Here is a 21,448-nt window from a genome sequence, read left to right on the forward strand (position 1 = left end):
AAAATATCTAAAAATTCTTAAATTAAGATGCTTTTTCTTTATGAGCAAAACGACCCAAGAAAATAAGTCTAGTTTTTAGACCAAAAATATCAAATTTAAGTGATTTTGTGCATAAAACAAGCAAAAAAAAAATCTGCCAATGGGGATATTTTTACTGAAAACAAGACAAAAATACGAATTTTTTTTCTTGAAAATATTTTTTTGCAGTGTTGACACACGAATGAGGCGGAAACGCCTCATTCGCGCCGTGAGATTTCCAGACGCGCCCCAACACGTCTTTACATTGACTTAACATTGAAATGACTTGCGCTTGATGCCTCTACCGTGGCTGGTGTGAACGCAGCATAAAAACCTCTTAGGTCATTTTGCTCATCAAGTAAAAGCATCTTAATTAAAGAATTTTTAGATATTAATTTTTGCAGTATATTGCCCACATAAATGACAATGCATTGTTAAACAGCATTTTGTGCCCACATTTGGATCATTTCTATCAACACAACAATGACAAATATGTCTCCAGAGGTCTGCATTCCTTCCCAAACATATCTTATGGTTGCTGGGAAATACCTTAATTAGCACCGGGTCTACGCCTACGACTGAGTCTGAGTCATGCAGAGGACTTTGTTAAAGTCTAGAGAAAGTTTCACCCCCGGGTTAGAGTCCGACAGAAGCCAGCATGCTGACTGGTGTTTCTACACAAATCATTTTGTCTTTGTGGAGTTCCAGTGTTAAAATGAGAGTCAAGGGTGCGGTTGATGACTGGGTCCATTTTGAAAGTGCGAAACAGACTCTGTGTGCAGTATTGAAACATTTTTGGTAACATCCTGGACCGGAACAGACAGGCCAGTGTTAAATACTGGGTAAAGAGTCTGCTTTCGGTGGGTTGCATGAGATGTGACTTATATCTGTATCTCAAGTATGAATTTCAACTGATGCAAACTAGCAATTTCAAGACATTAACTGGAATTGGTGTGACTTGTGGGAGTGTAATGGAAAATGGCACTGGAATGTGTATTTAGTTTATTTTTTCAGTTTAAAACTATTCTGGCATTGGGGTGCAGACCTATGCCAAGCACAAAACTGTATGATTTAATCAACTGTATATAGGTCAAGGATTCCCACCCATGTGTATGTGTACCCTAGAGGATATTAAACAGGTTTAAGAGGGTACTTGGATGGATTTAAACTTTGTTTTTTTAAAGCTATAAAACAGAAATTATGACTTCCAGTAAAAATTCAGGAAGGTGAAACTGCTCGGTGGGTCGGATTGAATTTCTCTAATGTCAGTATAGTTTCTTAAAGAGCCCCAATGGTCCGATTCACATTTTTACATTTCCTTTGGTGTGTAAATGTGTATTAGTTCATGTTAATGATATGCAAAAGATACAAACCCCAAAGTAAACGATGACAAGAGTTATCATCTCCAATGTAAATCTCTTTGGACTACAACAAACACACGGATTGTAGGCAACATTTTACCTCTTGGGATTGGTAATGTAGACAAGACCAACATTATCATAATTCCTCCCGCTTGGATTCAGCCTGTAAGTTAACTCATGTTAGCATTGCATTGTGAGCGAATCTTTCAAACATGGTAAGTAGCGTCACATTTCCAGCGGACATCAGAGGTATTCAGACCAATCACAGCGTACAGATTAGCTGGTCAATCAGGGACGCAGCGCTTTTCAAATCAGTGTGTTTAGGAAGAGAGTGAAATCTGGAGCTACAAAAATGTACGGTATGTGAAAAATAATGTGTTTTTTAACCAGAAACCACGCAGACACATTGTATTATACCAAATACACAAAATAACGTTGTTTTTTGTAATGAAATAGGTGATCTTTAACAAAGTTAAGTATGTAAAGTAGCCAACTATAATGTTTAAAACAGAGATGGCGATAGAGAGGTAAAAGTTACAGATTGCAGCTTTGAGGTCTTTTCACATCGACTGCGTGTATTTGCCACAAATGTTCGACACTTTGTCGAATTTTCGACAATTGATTTCTATGAATGACTTCACACTGGCCATGGTTATTCGTGCCATTAAAAAGCAAAGTTGAATGTGCCGAATTTTCCCCCATTTTCGCCCAATGAATAAAATGGTCGACCGATGAGGTCTGACCATTACAAGGCGTACAATCGCTGCATCCTTGATGTAAAGACATCGTGGTCAATCTGTAAAGGCCTTTAGAATGTATTTATTTATTGCTAATTTGGTGTTAATTAAAAAGTATTGAACTTGCACGGTTGTGGGCGTACATAAGAAATAAATGTTAAGAATCACTGGTCTTTGCCCACTAACAAAAATACCATAGTAGTATCATATTTTTTGTGCATGTAAATTAGAGTGGTCCTTATTTTTCAACTTTTAAAAGTTTATGCTCTCACCTCACCAATATGTTTGAGTAAATAAATAAAAATAATAATAATATTTAGAGTTTGCTCAAGACCTTTGAAGTTTACCACATTCGCGTACTATTATGTAATACTTTGTGCTAGCATGTATAATTTTTTAATAATACATACTTATGGCAGCGATGGACTCTTTTGACTACCCAGTCTCCTGAGGATGCGTATAAATAGCACGAAGTGCAAAACTTGTGCAATACATACGCCAAATTCCACTTTGGCGTGCATATGATACGCAAGTCCTTCCTATTCACTTAAACGGTGCATCTTTTTTTTTGTTGTTTTATTTATTGGTTTCTCAATCTTTTTCTGTTTTTTAAACCATTTTCACTTGGGTTTAGGGTTAGATTTTAGATTTGCTTAATGAGGTTATTTCATATACAGGTTTCTCCATGTTTTTGTCTATATTTAAGCCATGGTCGCTTGGAGTTGAGGTTAGAGTTGGGGTTTAGGTTAGGATGTCATTTTTATATAACAAAAAGTTGTTCTAACCCTAAACTCAAGCGAAAATGGTAAAAAAAGCAAAAACATTGAGAAACCAATAAATAAAACGACAAAAAAAGATGCACCGTTTAAGTGAATGGGAAGGACTTGCGTATCATATGCACGCCAAAGTGGAATTTGCCGTATGTATTGCACGAGTTTTACACTTCGTGCTATTTATACGCATCTTCAGGAGACTGGGCTCATTTTAGTTGTGATATGTCTTTCAAAGCAAGAAAGCTTCAATGTGAATGAAGCAAAATAGACAATATACACCGAGACAATGGCTGAAGCGACAAGAAGCAAGTCCGCTATATGGTTACTCGGATCAGAAGAGACTGGAATAACTGGAACAAAGTTACCCTTCAAGAAGCAAGTTTTATGTGTGTTGTGCGTTTTTAAATGGCACAGTTTTTGCAAAAATATGTGATTTGGGAAATATTCAAAGGCTTTGAGCAACCTCTAGATATTGTAGGAACAATTCAAAATTTTGCACAGTGTGTTTTTATTGATATCCTAACACATTTAGTGGATGAGAGTTGAACATTTCAACAAAAAAAAATAAGGACCACCCAAATGTACATTATAATTACTACAGCACATTTTTTAAATGTACTATAAGTTTTTGTCCAACTCAGTAATTAAAAGGTTGAGCTTTTTCTCAATAAAAATAGTTCATATAAATGCTAGATTCTTGTTAAAGCCTCTGTGCTCTTGACATTGAATGTTATGAAACCATTCAGCCCATCCTTAAATATTAAAAGGGGGTCAGATGTTTATTTAGTCTTGTTTATGACCAGAAGTGATTTGGATGTCCTAGCCTTACTAAAACTCATTTTGTGTGGTCTCTAAGGTAACATTTGCTCACTTTAAATGATGCTTGCCCGAAGACTGGCTGTTCCCAGACAAAGATTTACTTGAGGAAGCAACAGTTTCATGTCCACTAACTTACGTTAGTTCTGAAACAAAGTGAATGTTCCCGATCCTTTTAAAGTTCGCTCTCCTGATAAAGTCTGATAACATGATCATATCAGATAAACTGGCACATTTTCTCATACGCAGACAGTCTGGATGCCGAAGTATCAGGGCGTGTATGAACGCAATCGTACAGCTGTTCGGTTACGTCACGCTCGGTTTGAAAAGGACATCAGATGCAAATTCCTAAAGAAATATTTTTAAAAGCTGTTAACTGTGTGAAGCTGTCTCAATGGCTCATTTGGTTTAAATTACTAGTAGTTACACACTAAAGTGCAAGATAGACTCATTTCTGATAAGTGAGATCAGATTGACTTAAAAGCTTTAAATACCCAACTGATTTTGGAACATATATTATATATACTTAAAACTATATGCCAAAGGGGTAAACATCTGTAAGATTCTTGTGTTCTCAACATTTTCTACAGCTTTATAGAATTTGTACTGTGTGTTTATTGGAAAATTGCAGATAATTAAGACATTACGTTGAATGGCTGAACATGATTTCTGGATCAACTGTCTTGCTCCCTGAACAACATTCCCACTGATCAGTTAAGCGATAGGCAAAGATTGCTTCTAGGGTTTTTGAGTGGGTTGATGCTTGAACAGTCTTAAATCTATAATTTCATCTATAACTTGAATAACCTGTATGTCTATCCATTATCTGAAAAAGGAATATATATGACTCCAGTGGGTTAATATATTAACTAATTCCACGCCAGCCTTTTTTTTTTTTAAAGTTGCCCACAAGCATTTTTTTGCAAGGCTTTGAACCAGTTCACGGAACAAAAACGAAAACCAGAAACTTTTGATGTTTTGCAAGGAACAGAAACAAAACCAGAAACTTTCAAAAAATATATTTATTATTTATTTAAAATAATGGTAACCGGCTAATACTGTTATTTTTCCGTTCTTTGACAAGATTTCTGTCTAATATGTCTCGGTGAAGTTCCCTTCCGGTCGCCGTTGACTCATCTGAGAAATGGGAAGCTTGCCACCAGCAAGTAGCCTACTCAAGCCCAAGTCTCTAATGCTCAATCATAAGAGGTAAATATCTACCAAGTATCTCAAGATGTTCGTTTTTTTTAGTACTAATTAGTGGTGTATCGGATCGCAGTTGATCATGATCCGTACAGATCACGACCCCCAGTTTGGCTTGCATGTGATTTGCGGATTAAAATGCAAATTTAAAATAGGGTGAAAGTTGATTATTTGCACGTGTTTCAAAGGTTTGCAAATGTTAACACTTAAGTGATTTTAAACAATTTAACCGCAAAGAGGCGCTAAAGTGAGCCATTTTCTTTATGCACAGACACACACAGGGCCGGAGTGGGACTCGTTTTCAGCCCAGGAGTTTTAAGCCTTAGACCGGCCCACTGTAGTTCACGACTGACTATTAAAATAATATCATTAAATCATCCATATATATAAGTCTGCAGTAGTGCACTGTTCTCTGCAGCCTTGCAAAATCATTGTATTTTTCAAATATATAATTTTCAATTTAGCGCAAATACAGTAGCCTAAACAATTATGATTTTTGCCATATTTGTGCAGCCCTGCCATAAGACATTTTAATATTATTCAAGTAAACTTCTGAATTATATTATTCAAAAACTACTGAAAGGGAACAAATGTGTTTGAGTGTTCCCCTATATTACTATTTCTAAAAAATGTGGGTCTTGAGATTACCTGTTGGGGTGATAAAGTTTGGAAACCCCTGATATCATAATAGCCTTTAACAAGAATTATCAAGTATGCATTGGAAACAAATAAAAAAAAAACGGTTTTATAATTTTTTTGTACGTATTAGATCATGTCTATTGCCAAATAACGTAGGCTAAGGTAGACCTACATTGTGTCAAAAAAAGAAAACATCGAAAGTTACATTTGAAACTTAGCATTTTTCAAATAAACTGATGAGTTTTGCATTAAATAGATTTTTGTTCCTCTTGCAATAAACAATGAATAATGACTATATAGACGATTCATTGTTCCATCTGTGACTTGGATAAAAAAATACGATTTGTATATCCTTTTCCTTAGAGGCCATTCGAATCAAGATGTGCTCAAGTTTATTTTAAATATAGACGCGCGGCAAGCGCACTCGAATATAGACACGTCTGAAACAAAACGTGCGTTTTAGATGTTATGAACCCTCGTGCAAGAATTATTCCAATAAGTGGTGGGGACTCGGGACACAATCAACTTGGAAATAAAGCGGCGATGATATATCTCACCCGCAAATACGCGAATGGAGCTGCTGTGAGTACTGGCAGCCTAGGATCAGCAACCTTCAACCCGGCGGCATGACAACAACGGCCCCCGTGACCCAAAAAAACAGACCGGCTCACCGGGAATCCTCCCAGTTCTCCCTATGGCCAGTCCGGGCCTGGACACACATGCATTGAATGTGTCTGGTCCAACTCCAATCAAACGTGATTAATCATATGCCCTTCAAAGATCAGAACTCTTGATGTATAAACTTGAGAGAGAGTTGCACTACTGTGTCTCATACTGTAGTCCATTAAAATACATATGGTAAAAAAAAGCACTAAAAAACAACGTAATTTCACTTTATGTGGAGCGACTGTTTATGCTGCACCTTCTTCCCGAAGCGCCGTTTGGAATTCCATGGCATACCACCATTATTTATTTAAACGTGCGTGCATTTAATTACAATGTATTGATTGCTAAATATGCTCAAATACAAATATTTTTCTCTCTCTCAAACATATGCTTTTGATTTTTTACATAGTTTTGGGTTGAAACAACCCAAATAGAGTGTATGCATTGTTATGTTATATTTTCCCGATGGTACTTTTGCTTTTTTTATCGTTGACCTGTTTAACTCAAACAACTCATTGAAGTCGTATGAACAAAGTCATGCAGCAACACTCTTCTATGACATAAAAGTCTATCATGTGTTGAACAAACTCTAAAAATGTTGGGTTGTTTCAATCCATGGTTGGGTAAAATATGGACAAATACAATCGTTGCATATACATTAATCTAGAAAAAGTCCATATCTACCTAACCAGATGTTGAAACAACCCAGCAGAAATGTTGTTTCAGGACTACGAAAATATAATGATTCAGGTGCAAATCAGGCTTAAAGATTTCCCAAAGAGATTCCAGAAACTACGTAACCGACCATACAGATCACAGTATATAACAGGACTCTTTGTTGAACAATGACAGTCACTAAAACAGCAACCGGAAGACATGAGAAAGACAAAACATTGGCGGGCAAGATAGACGTTGTATTATCTTTCCTGTTGCCAAATGTGATGACTCGGGCCGTTTTTGTTATTGAGAAACATGGAGATATGAAAACATGTCCATTTTAGGCATGTCTCTATTACCAGATTCCCAGCGTCTGTGTTTGTTCGTGTCATTTGCCGTTAATATTGGCTCACAAGAACAGACTCAATGAGTACCAGTGGATGGTGAAGTCATCTGCCATCATCATCCAATAAATCAGCTCTTGTTTGGCATGAAACTATGGTCTGGCCAGGCTAAAATAACCTGGATGTTGTCGCATGCAGAGACCACAGGTGAAAAGTAATGCAAGACATGGGTAGACACTAAGAAGAAGATTTGGGAAAATACGTTTTGGATTAGTTATCTGCCTGTCTTACAGGTTTTAACTGTATGACAAGCAGATATCAAAATTCATGTTGCACTGAATTATTTTTATATTACAATTAACAAGAGCGTAGGAAGTGAAACAATTTGACAAATGTCTGCAGGATTTTTTAAGACTATAGTTATAAAGTTTACGCCCCTGAATTGAATATATATATAGAGATTGTTAATTACTATGTCTATTTAAATGTCTGTGTCAGTTATTGTAAATATCAACTGGATTGATTTGACTGGAGTTTATCCCTCAAGTTCATATTAGTGTGCTAGTATCAATACATGGGTGATTCTCATGAAACCATTGAAACACCACGGCACTAATGATTTTAGCTTTAAAATGTGTAATATAGTAATATTAAAAAGCATCAGAATTAACACAATACTGTGTTCTACCTTGCACAATGTGTGATTTCAACATAAGAATTTATAATTGAAAATTTTATCTCATTTTCTGCTGAAATTCTCATTACCGCAATGTGTCCGGCTGTGTTTGAACATGCGTTATGTTGTAATTTAATCAAATTAACACAAAAATATTAAGAAAAAAATGGATGTTTTTCTAGACTACTTTAGATGACAGAAAAAATATTTACTGAATATTCATGTATAATAATAATGAAGAAAAATGAGGAAAATGATGTGTCCATGCCTGATGTTCTCATCCTCTGCAACACTTTTTTGAGAACAGTTTAAGCACACATACAGAATTTTAATAAAGTTTGATTTTGAGTGAACAAGCACATGGACCAGTTACTTCAAGATGGCTACCAGGTAAGATCATTTTTTTACAGTTAATTTGAAATATTGTCTTGTCAGAATGCTTACACGACATTTTGATGATCATTACCGCAACAGATGCTTATTGCGGTAATGAGATTTTTTAGGACTAATTTTTTTAATTATGTTACAAAAAGTGTTAAATGATAAGTAAAAGTTTTTAAATTAATGTTCCCATTTACTCCAGACTTTGTTTTTTAATGTCTGGTGGGAAAAAAGTAAATTTAAGCAATTTTTACATTTTCATGCTTGACATTTTTAAAACCAAGTTTTCGTAAGAATCACCCACATATGTAGTTCACCACATTATTTGTTAAAGAATTACTCCACTTTCAAAAACAAAATCCTGATAATTTACTCACTCCCATGTCATCCAAGATTTTTATGTCTTTCTTTGTTCAGTATTTTGAGGACAACATTCCAGGTTTTTTCTCCATATAGTGGACTTTAGTGGACCTCAACATTTTGCAATTTCAATGCACCTTCAAAGAGGTCTAAACAATCCCAATCATGGAATAAGGGTCTTATCTACCATCGTCATTATCAAAAAAGTACTTTTAAACCACAACTTCTCGTCTTGCACTAGCAGTTTGGCGCACCAGCGCGGCCTTATGTGTTACATAATCAGTGTTGGGGGTTACGCATTACAAGTAATGTGCATTACGTAATAATATTACTTTTCTGAAGTAACGAGTAAAGTAACGCAATACTTTTTAAATGTACACATGAGTTACTTTTTTAGTTTAATTAATTTGATTAAAAAATAATGTACTGAATTAAACTAAATGTAATCACATTATGCACCCTATGCGTACAAGCCTGTGTGGGAACAGTTTGAGTCAGAAATGGAGATGGCAGGCCAGAGCTCGAAATTTTTGTGATGAAATATGCAATTTCTGAAAGAGATCAAGAAAAAGTAACGCAAAAATAACTAAAAAGTAACATAAGCATTACTTTCCATGAAAAGTAACTAAATAACGCAATTAGTTACTTTTTTGGGAGTAACTTAATATGCTTTACTTAAAAAGTAACTTTCCCCAACAATGTACATAATCACGTCGAAAGGTCACACGTGTGAAACGCACACTTGCAGACAATTTAAACAATAAACTGACACAAAGACAATACTTAGTATCATTCCACATACAACAGCGTTGGAACGGTCCTCTTTCTCCACACTTGTAAACACTGTAGCGGCAGTTTCGCAAACGTCATGTGTGACCTTTTGGTGCGATTACGTAAAAAGGTAGGGTCACGCTGGCGCATCACGAGGCCTTATTATTTTGGAGAAAAATGATTGTTTTGCTAGATAAGACCCTTATGCCTCGGTTGGGATCGTCTTTGAAGCTGCATTGAAACTGTAAAGGTTGTTGAGATTCAGTAAAGTCCACTATATGGAGAAAAATCCTGGAATGTTTTCCCCAAAAAACGTAATTTCTTTTCGACTGAACAAAGAAAGACGAACATCTAGTAAATTATCAGATTTTTTTAATGAAAGTGGAATATTCCTTTAACATAAGTTAATGCATTAGTTAACATGAACTAACATCAACTTGTATTGATCATTTGTGTATACATTGTGAATATTTCTTGTTGCACTTAAATCATTTTAAAATTAATTTAAACTTTCTTGACTAGAGAGTCAATGGGGTGAGAAAATTTTACTTGAATTAAGTGTTTAAGAAAAAAGAAATCTTATTTCACAATTTTTTTCTCTCACCCCATTGGCAGATAATTTTGCTTGTTTTAAGCACGAATTCACTTAAATTGTATATTTTTGTCTAAAAACTAGTATTATTTTCTTAGGTCATTTTGCTCATCAAGAAAAAGCATCTTAATTTAAGAATTTTTAGATATTTCTACTGAAAACAAGACAAAAATACTAAGTAAGAAAGTCATTTTTTGCAGTGAGAAAAATAAATGACAGTATTAACTTACACAAATATAGTGAATGTTGTATTTATATTATATTGTAAACATTTGGGGGTTTTTTAGATTTCAAAAGACCCAACAAAGCATGTTTTCCCAGGTGAAATAGTGCACTTAATACACTTGCACTTTATAAGTTGCCTACGCTTACTGTAATGCACTATTTTAACGAACAAATTTTGCACTTTATATCCAAATTAGTCTTTAATACTGGAGATAAACATAAAACTACAAGATGTATCTGCTGGTATTTAAATATATGTTAGTACATTCCAATATACTTTATTTTTTACCTGTGATCATTTAGTGTTTTTCTTGCTGTCAACATCCCCATCAAAAACAGAATCTCCGGTTGAGAACCAGACGTGGCATCTGTTTTTGCCGACTGTGGTTAATTTATTATATTTCTTTGCAAATATATTAAGTGTTTTACAGCTGTGGTAGAACCACAATGTTTTCTCAGACATTTCAGTACAGACACAAGATGAAATTGAAACTTTTAACCCCTTAAAGTTCCAATGTACCATGGAAGGAACAGTGCATTATTTGACAGAAAACTTCATGACATACAACAACTCAAAAACAAAAAGCTAAACATATCACATATCTTTGAAAAGCTGAGATTCTTGTGATTCGACCCCTTTTAAGATACAATCAACACAGCATGTACAATTAGTGTCTTTTTAGGCCTTTTTGAGGAATGCTGAAAGGCAGCTGTTTCATTGCTGTCTCTCAGCCATCACCTGTTGTCTGTGTGTCCCACCCTGGCCCGCTGGTTCCCAGACACTGTTTAGACTTCACCAAGGTGTGTTGACTAAAGTCCTGAATGCTCCATTAGTCATTTGTCATCATTTTAGTAATCCTGTCGCCCCTTTCCCTGCAACAGTACACAAAAGTTGTAGCTGTACCTTTTCAAAATGTACACTTTTGATCCTAAAACAGGGAATACTGTTACTACCTTAAAGGTATATATGTGTACCAAATGGTACAGGTACTCTCCTAGTGACCATGTGATGTATGCTTTATGAGAAAAATAATAACGTTTCCAGTGTTTTGCAATGTGAGCAGAGCTCACAGTCTGCGCTTCTTCGTTGGCGTCGGTTCGGTGGGTCCCTACCTCAAGTGACCTCTGTTGCTTATTGGTCAATATGGAAGACTTCTTTAGTTCTTCAAGACACCTTACTGAGGCAGTCTGCAAAGCCAAGCATGGTGTGAAAGCACATCTCGACAACTTCACCATTCACAAATGGTCAACAAACAAACCTGCCTGAAGAGCCGCGCTGAGTCATCGAGTTTCTCAGACGATCGTGTCTAGCCTTCCGTTCACTGTCGAGTGTCTTGACAAACAGGAATTGGGCCGGTGAAACATCAAGCTTGTGTTGAATGCAGCACTTTGTCAAAGCTATAGGAGCAGAACATGATGTGGATGAGGTGAAGTGACGTTCAGTGAAGAGATTAAAAAGGAGAAACCTACATTTTGTGCGTGAATGTGAAACAATTTTCACACGAAGGCGAAAAGCGAACAAGAGAGAGAGACGGATAGGGAACTTACAGTAACACTGGTTCAGTAAAAGCTATGGATTGGAGGTTTATATACCTTGTGTGCTTTGAGTATGTCGCTCACTTGGTAGGGCTGTGTGGTCCTGTTTTACTTCATGCTCATTTAACTTTGAACAAAATGTTGCCAGTGGATGGCATAGATTTGGATCTGCGGTGGGTTGCTGGCAACCCAGCTGCAATTTCTACTGATTTTTTTTACAGTGTAGGTAGTTTCTTAAGTTTGATAATTATTCTGCTATGTTATGTTTATGATTTATTAGAAGTTATGATGTATTGGTTTATGTCAAGTTGTCATAACAAAGACAATTCAAACAATGTCATATTTCCATTAAAAATGACATAATTGAACAAATAACACTTAACGACAGTTGTCATAAATGTGCATAAAATCTCCTTCATGTTCATGACGTGTGTAATTTTTATGATTATGAAGGTGTCATGTCAGTCTTATAAACACCCCTTCAAGTAAAGTGTAACCGAAATTGTTCTTATCTGAAGGTATAATTATGACTATGTGTTTAAAATGAGTTATGTGGAGAACAAATAAATATGAAGAAGAATTAGTGAGTGAGCCTAAACTTTTAAAGGGTGGTTTTGGTCTATATGGATTAAGCCATAAATGTGAAAAAAAAGACTAATCTGAAGTATTGAAGAAGAATTGAAGATTTGACCATCGTAAGTCCAATTGGAAGGCTACAGTGTTTGTCACTATAGGACAGGACAGGCTGAAGCCTCTGCCAAGTTTCTTGGATGTAGCTGGAATGTTCCGGGAAGATTTGCAGTCTAAAGGGAGTTAGGAATTTTGTTACCCAAGTTTGTTCACATTATTAAGCCAACATAGTTATGGACTGGAAGTGAATGTTGAGAAATATATTGAACATTGAGAAATAACTGCTAGTTGTTTTAATCTGGTCTAAGATGATAATTATTTTAGCTGGTCAATCAACCAACTGGACCAGGTACTATGACCCAAAACAGTTATCACATTAAACTGGATATTTAAAGTATATGGTCTTATATTTTGTAATGTTTATGCTTGTGAGCTGATCACTAAACTCAGAGCAATTCTTCAAATTACTAAAATTTGGTAAATTTATGATTTCACGTTTATAATTTTCAGCAGGTGTTTATTTATTCCAGCAAGTTTAAGCTGCTTTAATTTAAAAACACCATGTCCTGACTAATTTTATCATATATAGGTGACATTGTTCTGTATAATGTATGCTTGTAAAAATGTCTTAAATTACCTAAAATTAATAAGGCCTAGTCCTGGATTGGCCTAAACCCTGTCCAGGAAACCGCCCCATAATGTGTAAAGTTGTTTGTTAGGGTTAACATCAGTAATAACATTTCCTAAAATATGTGACCTGTTTGGTTTCACATTGGTTTCAATCTTTGACCTTACTCAGTCAATATCAAAGGGACAATATTATGCATATTTTGCAAGATGTAATATAAGTCTCAGGTGTGCATTGATTGTGATGTCCCTATATGGGCCTATAAAGTGCTGTTTTGATGTCTGTACCTTTAAATGCAAATGAGCTACTCAAAATAGATCTGATTCCTGTGAATACAGTTTGGGACAATAGTATCTTTAGCCACATTATAGCGTGCTAACAAACACATTTAGAAAAGCTTTTAGGTTAAATTAACCACTTAGTCAGTGGCTGTGGGCGGGCTTTGTTAGTGTGACATCACATTAACAAGAGAATCAAAACAGCATGTCTAATAAGACTGCTTTAGTTTAATGAGGTTTGAAAAAGAAGAAAAAGGTGGATTTTTTTCATTGTAAGGTTGTTGTTTTTTCACACACTGCCAATACACATTTATGTCCAAACACCTTGTAAAAGTCGATTGTGCATATTTAAAGATATCATTATTTAGGATGATTTTATGTAGATAACAGTTAATCACAAAAAAGATGGATTTTAACAGACAAAGTCATGTATTTTATGAACAGACATGCATATGCAAGTGCTTGTCAAACTTTGGACAGATGTGGGCCTGCCGATTGCATAAATTATTATTATTTTTTTTTAAATGCATAAAGTACGTGTTTAGTCTGACAAATTGACTGTGAATGATGGTGTATATTAGACATACGGAAGCAATTTTATGATTTTTTACTTTTTTATTTTATTAACATCTGGCATCTAGAAAATAATCTTTATTACTGAGAATTTCTGTCTAAAGATGATGTTTGTTTCTGGACTCTATGGAAACGTATCATTACATTACGTCTTCAAGAAATATGTTGCTAACTGCTCCTCAAAGACTTTATGTCTCTCACACTTAACTGTATATCATTCGTGTACTCCTGCCTGCTCCTCAAATATATTACCTGTTTGGTAAACCTGCAGTCTGTTAATGGTCATTTTGCAATTCAGTTTGACAGCACCAGCGATGAAGAACATGCACCTTTAAATTAATATTTGGGGGTTAAATACAACTTTATTAGCCCAGAATTTTTCTTCATATTTTTTCTTTAGACTTCTTTTCTTTTGACAGTGTTTCAATGTGACATTGGGTGTTGTTTTTAGGTTTATTCCTACAGGAAGATTGCAAAGATTACAGCCGAGAGAATTACACCATCATGCAAATGTGAGTGTTAAAATGATGCCACTACCTTACAATGCCAGATGTGTCTGAAAGCAAAAGCTGACCTCATGTTTCAGTCCTGCAGCATTTGCCAGTATGTTCCAAACTTTACCTAAATGTACTTAAAAAATAGATAAATAGATCGATAATAAAATAGATAAACACTGCACAGGGAGTTTATGGTTCGTGCATCGTAACAAACAAGTACAATATATGCTTTAATTGCTGACAGCTGTTGCTATATGAATATAATATATTGTGGTGAGCCTTTTGCAATGGCCATCATTTTTTAAAGTATCTTGCCAAACTCTGCCGTTATACATAAAATAAGCTGTAAATTGTCATTTGTATATAATTTGAAAGTGCATTAACTGATTCATTATGTTTACGTTAATAATGCTAATGCAGTGGATTAGATAAAAATACAAATAATGGTCAACAACGAAGGTCCTTCTTAAACGGGTGTAAAAGATTGATTTGTATTTTATTAATATGATCTGTTCATGAGTTTTCTCCAGGAAGGTGAAAGAGAAATTTAAGACAGTCTGGGGGGTTTGGAGAATGTTGGCTTATATATCATCAGGTGGTCTGGGATGTATCAATGTCTGTAGACTTCATCATTACAGTACAATGAGATTGCATTTCTACTCATACAGTACAACTTATATTCTACCACTTTAAATCTGTCAAGAAAACTCCTAAATTGGATTGCCATTGCAATTTACTGTGAATATAATAAAGTACAATAAAATATAGCAGTATATTAAACATAAAACAACATTTTTAAGTAAATTTCAGTACTGCTTGCCCATGCAAAAATCTTTCCTGTGTTGCTGTGGTTACAAAGGTGTTTGTACACTGCACCTTTAAATTAATGATTTTTAAGAAAAAAAAATCTTAGTATTTTTCTCTTGATTTCAGTAAAAATATCTAAAAATATCTAAAAGAAAATAAGTCTAGTTTTTAGACCAAAAATAAAAAAATTAAATCTGCCAATGGGGTAAGCAAAAAAATCTTGAAAATTTTTCTTAAACACTATATTCAAGAAAAATTCAAGAAACATTTGCTTACCCCATTGGCAGATTTTTGTGCTTGTTTTATGCACAAAATCACTTAAATTTGATATTTTTGGTCTAAAAACTAGACTTATTTTCTTGGGTCGTTTTGCTCATCAAAAAAAGCATCTTAATTAAAGAATTTTTAGATATTTTTACTGAAAACAAGACAAAAATACTAAGAAATGTTTTTCTTGAAAATATTTTTTTGCAGTGTACTTGATGTTTGGGGGGTTGCTTGCTGGCCCAGGTCAAAAAAATCACAACCTTAAGTCTGCTTCCCTTTTTTTTTACATGTTTTTATTCACCTGTGTCATGTTCAGCAGGCACAAATTGTGGTTTAGACATCTAGAAGTAATAAACGATGCACGTCCCAACAATTCACTTTATTTAAGGGATCATGCATGTAGCTCAAAAAACATTTTGACAAAATTTTCAATGCTTCCTCATTTGTAAGTTGCTTTGGATGAAAGCATTTGCTGAATGAATAATTGTAAATGTAAAAAAAAATTGTGCAAAAATTAAAAGCCAATTTAATACAGTTTTTTAAGAGCATTGCATAATGCAGTTAACAAACCAATAAAATGTACCAAAGTTAAAAAACAGTATAAATCCCAGTTTACATGCATTTTAACAAATCATCATATTATTTCGCTTTTTACAAAAGTACAAAAGTTGTCACTAGGATGGTACATTTAAAAAAAAGTCCTAATATGTTCCATTTTGATATGCACCTTTGAGGAACCTTTTAGGTTTAAAAGTGTACTTTTATGGACAACTATTGTACCTTCTTTTTTAGAGAATAAAAGACTTGGAATTGAACTTGCACACAGACATAGTCTTGGATATATATAAGAACAAACATTGCACCATCTGCACTTGGCAAGGAATGCAAATTGCTCTTGGTGCACTTAAAGATGTAGAGGACATGTAAACTTTAGGAAAACATTGCATTGAAGTGGCTGTCAGTGAAGTTCTGCGTTGGATCAGTTTAAAAGCGAAAAGTTCAGCGAAACAGCCTTGAGGAACATTTTAGCGTCCAAGTCAACGTATAACAGATCCACAGTTATGTAACAACCTCCCTGAGCAAAGCTGTCTCTTTGACATTTGTATAAAATGCAACTCATCAGTGAACACATTACAAATGTTATCAGATACAAGATTGTGGTTGGTAAAAGCAAACTGTTTGTTTGATTTTATTTGGTTTAATGAGCTCACCTGTCTGTAGTTGCGTGAGTTCACTGAATCATTGCTTGTTTTGTCCGTTCACCTCTGAATCATTACTTTTTTGAACCTGTCAAACAGTAAACGTTCTCCAGCTCAATGCCTCGGGTGTTACTGTCTGTTTTTGTAAATTTATATTAGCGTCTGATTCACATGGTCCTTAACAACACTCCCTTACTGTAACTGCATATGGGGTGTGACATGACTTTATACAGAGGAACCCTTGTATACAGACTACAACCCCAAACCATGAGTCCTTTTTCTATTATGCATTAAATATTCAATTATTTTCTTACATATTACTGAATTAGGCGAAAACATGATTATCATGATATAAATCTTACAAAGATTATCTTGTGTGCCTCAACTAAAGCAAATAAATCTTATCTTTTGCATACTGCCATGGTCAGTGTCACAAATTAGTATTTTTATTTGTAAACTTGAAATACTGTAGGTTACTTTTATTAAAACTTTTATATTGTTCTTTTGTGCACCAAACACGTTTAAATAAAACCATGGCTCACACTTTGCCTCTATTTTTTTCCTATGAAGTGTATTTTGCAAATGTGTAAGAGTTTGATGACAAAACCCCAAATATATAAAACAAAAGATTATCTGAGAGTTTCAGACATGGACAGCAGGTATTAGACATCAATTCCCGTTAGTAATTATTTGCTTGAGCTTTATAATACTAAATCTTGTCATGGCCAGCAGCTATTTCCTTTTTAATTGACTTCCTTGGCTAGACAAAAAAGTGCACCAGCGGCATCACATATTTTCCACCAATAAAACATGAGGCATTATGGGTAAGCACAGTGTGCCCAGAATCACTCCGCCCTTTATCCATTATGAGGGATAAATGTTAATCTAAGCAAATGAAAACCATGAGGGCTTAGACAATAGAGGGTATTGTATATTTCTTGCATGTTTTGTTTAAACAATACATTAAACAACTTCTCAAAGACAAACATAAGGTTATTGAAATGAGCTGCTAAAATGAGATGTTTAAGTTAAAATGCATGCAACCTCAGCCATTAGTTTTAGTGCAACAAAGAAAAGTTCTAAGAACGTTCCTTGAAAGTTTTCAACGTTCCCAAAACGTTCTGGCAACATGAAAAGTTGGTGAACAATGTTCTGGCAACATGTTGAAAGCAAATGTGTTTTATACACACAAAGTTAATGCAACCAATGAAAAACAAGCAAAATGTGAAGGGTCAAGTGTCCAACTAAATCAAACACTGATCAACATCATGGTGACTTAAAATGAAACAAAACAAAAGAGCATCTAAACCTAATAAGTAAATGTTTTTACAGCAATATTTTTACAGAACATTCAGAAATTATGTTTTATAACAGTTTTAAAATAATAAAATGCAAATCATTTACTTAACAAGTAAAAAGGTAAATATAGACATAAAATGGTAAAATGTAACATTCATCTAACGTTCAGACAACCAATAAACGTTCTTAAAAAAAAACATACAAAAATGGACACTTCATGTTGCCAGAATGTTTTTGGGAACGTTGGGAACTTTCAAAGAACGTTCTTAGAACTTTTTTCAGTTAGCTAGGAAGATATAGCACTGCGAGTGTTTATTTAAAGTTAAACTGCATACTAAGAGGCCATTTGTAAAGATAGATTAAATACAAATGTTATAAATTAAGTTTAGATAAAGATTAAATACTTTTATCAAGTTTTATTAAGTCTTTGAACTTTAGGTGATCTTTGAACTCACAAACTATGTGAACCGACATGAACCGATCTTAAAAATGATAAGTTAAAGAAAAACGTGTAGTATTAGAATATCCATAGTATTAATATAATGAAATAGCACATTTTCAACTCTGTGAACTCCAAATGACCCTTACCTGCGAGTTCACGAGTGTGCAGGTGATAACTGGTGTCCTTCCCGGTGTGGTTGGAGGCCAGACTTCCCGACACTGACGCAGAGACTGGAGAGGGGGAGACAGATCCCTCCCCTCAATCATTTTCTCTCTCTCTCTCCTCACTGGCACCATAAATCCCCCTTTATAAGAGAGCTCGTCCCAAAACAGCCGGACGTCGGTGATTCGGTATAGATTCAGTGGAGACAGCTGTATGCGCAAAGAGAATCACAACCTCTCCAAGACTTCCCGTGCGCAACAGAAAATACTGGACATTAACGAAGTTCAGCAACCTTCTTCTGCTCTCCGACGCGGGTAACAATGACCCGGAGCCCAGTGGCGAGGCTTCTGGTGCTGTTGAGCATCGGGGGATCTATCCACTGTATGCCACAAGCCGCGGGGAAAAGCAAAAGACATTCGCAGGATCAAATTCAGTTGGACCCGGTGTTTGATGAAGCCATAAGTTTAGCAGTGCATCAAAGTATGTACATTATTTTACTTATGTTAGTATTTAATTATTAGACATAGATAGATGATAGATTGTGTTTTTTCAGCTGGCTGCACTGAGAACGGGCGCGTTTATAAGCTGAACGATCAGTGGGAGCGTCCCTACATGGGCAGCACTCTTCTGTGCAATTGTCAAGGGGCTTCGGGAGTCAAGTGTAAATCCAAGCCTGCAGGTGAGAGCTGCTGTAATCTGATCTTTTTTGCATTCTTATTGACTTAATATTTTTTTATTATACGTCAGCGTTTTTGAGAAAGAATGTGCGTTTACGCGCAGTGCGCGCAATTACGCACGAACTTTAGAGCGCTGGACGGGGTGTCTTGTCACTTGAGCGTTTAATATAACGTTTTATTTATTGAGTTCTTGATGATTATGTGCTGATTTTGAGGTCTGTATGCTCGTTTTTAGCCGAGGAGACGTGCTATGACAAATTCAATGCCCGATCTTATCAAGTCGGAGAAACCTACGAGCGACCTAAGGATGGGATGATTTGGGATTGTACCTGCATTGGGTCAGGAAAGGGCAAAATAAGTTGCACAATCGCAAGTAAGTGACAAAACCGAGCTTTAGTTGTCCTGCAAACACTTTGCTTTGGAGTCTTGCTTATAAGCAATGTATTTAATACACATAATAGATAACTGTGTGCAATAGCAAATTCCTAATAATGTATCATGTACAGAATTATGTTACATTGTAAATGTACCTCCATGGACACTTAGTTAGACAACTCCTTTACAATACTAAATGAGTTTTGCATTGCACAGACCGCTGCCATGAAGGAGGTAACTCATACAGAATTGGGGATACATGGAAACGACCCCATGACACTGGAGATTACATGCTAGAGTGTGTCTGCCTCGGAAATGGAAAGGGGGAATGGACTTGTAAACCTGTCGCTGAGTACCTCTGTGTTTTGTCTTCAGCTGTATCGTCAATCATAACAGTTTGCAGATTGGATATTTGGCCACACCCAACTAGGAAGAGTAAGATGAAAACTCTTCTGTTTCCTCATAGCTGAGCGTTGCTATGACGACTCACAGGGAGCTTTATACACGGTGGGTCAAACATGGCAGAAATCATATCAGGACTGGATGATCATGGACTGCACATGTTTGGGAGAGGGTAACGGGCGCATCACCTGCACCTCCAGAAGTAAGTGTTTGCTTTTTAAACAATAAAGTTTGTCATTTATACTTTCCTTTATAATTCGAAAGCATTGGCCCGTAACATTGCCTCAACCAATTGGGTATTGTAGTAGTACAGAAAATACACACTGCCCCAACAATAATTTAAGAAACAAAATTAAACAGATATTTGAAACTTTAAAGCCAGATGTTGCCAAAGTTGCAGAAAAAAATGCATTTTTTTCCAACGTCCGGCATTTTCCAATGTTTTCATGACTTTGTAACTATTTACATGTCACACCCTTATTACATAACTACCAAAGAGCTACGCAGTGTTGCACGCATCACGCGGACCAACCTGGAAATAACTGCGTGCACTTTCCAAAGTTAAGGCCATGAGAAGAAATAAGTCAGAGCGGGTGAACCAAACACAAGCTTGATTTCTTTCAATTCCCTCCCCTGGAAAGTGTCAGCAAACACTTTGAAGGTCATAAATAAAGACGACCTGCTGAGGTGTGATCTCGTGGAGGTGTTTTCCAAACACCTAGTGGCCTAGTGTGAAAGTTATAGTCTGTTATTCACGGACCTTGGAAAGAAAACGCTCGTCTCCATGACTGTTATTTTGCATTTAGCGCCTTTAAGGAATCATAACCTGCATGCTCGGTTTGTATTGACCTTTAATTATTTTTCAGACCGTTGTAATGACCAGGACACCAGAACCTCATATCGCATCGGCGAGACCTGGACCAAATACGACACCAGTGGAAACACCCTGCAGTGTCTCTGCACGGGCAACGGTCGTGGAGAATATAAGTGCGATAGGCATGCTGCTTCCCACACGGTCCCTGACAGGAGTAAGTCTCTCAAACACCAGCAATTCTGTATTGGATAGAAAAGACATACTGCAATCTTTTAAAACCTTATGCGAATATTTTTCGGACATTGCTGCGATTGTGGGCAGGTGTTGATTCGTCCATCTTTGCCATTGAGTAGAGAGAATGGTCACCAGTTCCGTACCAGTTTTCTACTGGTCACATCTCTCCACTTCATACAAATTCACCAGACTTGAACTTTGGTACGCAAAATATCTTCGCACGAGCTTGCGTTTCCAGTTTGCCGCATATACATGCGTATAAATGGAAGTCAATGAAACAAAAAGTGTAGTGTGACTGCCCCTTAAGCTTAAACACTGTGAATCTGTTTTCTTTCACACTGCAAAAAAAGATTTTTAAGAAAAAAAAATCGTAGTATTTATTTCCTGTTTTCAGTAAAAATATCTAAAA

At 35.7% G+C, this 21,448-nt stretch overlaps 1 protein-coding gene and 1 long non-coding RNA gene across 2 annotated transcripts in view; one reads left to right on the forward strand and one right to left on the reverse strand.

The window, feature by feature from the left end:
* Nucleotides 1–10,205: 10,205 nt before the first annotated feature.
* On the reverse strand, nt 10,206–18,653 carry LOC129445063 (uncharacterized). Its single transcript, XR_008644696.2, has 3 exons — nt 18,522–18,653; nt 11,479–11,617; nt 10,206–11,407 (listed from the first exon to the last, which is right to left on the reverse strand). It is a non-coding gene; the product is annotated as an uncharacterized lncRNA (long non-coding RNA).
* Nucleotides 18,654–18,713: 60 nt separating this feature from the next.
* The window catches only part of fn1b (fibronectin 1b), a 33,374-nt gene continuing 30,639 nt past the window's right edge, over nt 18,714–21,448 (forward strand). Inside the window, exons 1-6 of the mRNA XM_073866241.1 lie at nt 18,714–19,017; nt 19,091–19,216; nt 19,450–19,587; nt 19,806–19,936; nt 20,055–20,193; nt 20,858–21,019. Coding sequence (XP_073722342.1) covers nt 18,858–19,017; nt 19,091–19,216; nt 19,450–19,587; nt 19,806–19,936; nt 20,055–20,193; nt 20,858–21,019 — 856 coding nt within the window. The 5' untranslated portion in view covers nt 18,714–18,857. The remainder of the gene's footprint in view (nt 19,018–19,090; nt 19,217–19,449; nt 19,588–19,805; nt 19,937–20,054; nt 20,194–20,857; nt 21,020–21,448) is intronic.

Source organism: Misgurnus anguillicaudatus, chromosome 3 (assembly GCF_027580225.2).
Source record: "Misgurnus anguillicaudatus chromosome 3, ASM2758022v2, whole genome shotgun sequence".
Taxonomy (NCBI): domain Eukaryota; kingdom Metazoa; phylum Chordata; class Actinopteri; order Cypriniformes; family Cobitidae; genus Misgurnus; species Misgurnus anguillicaudatus.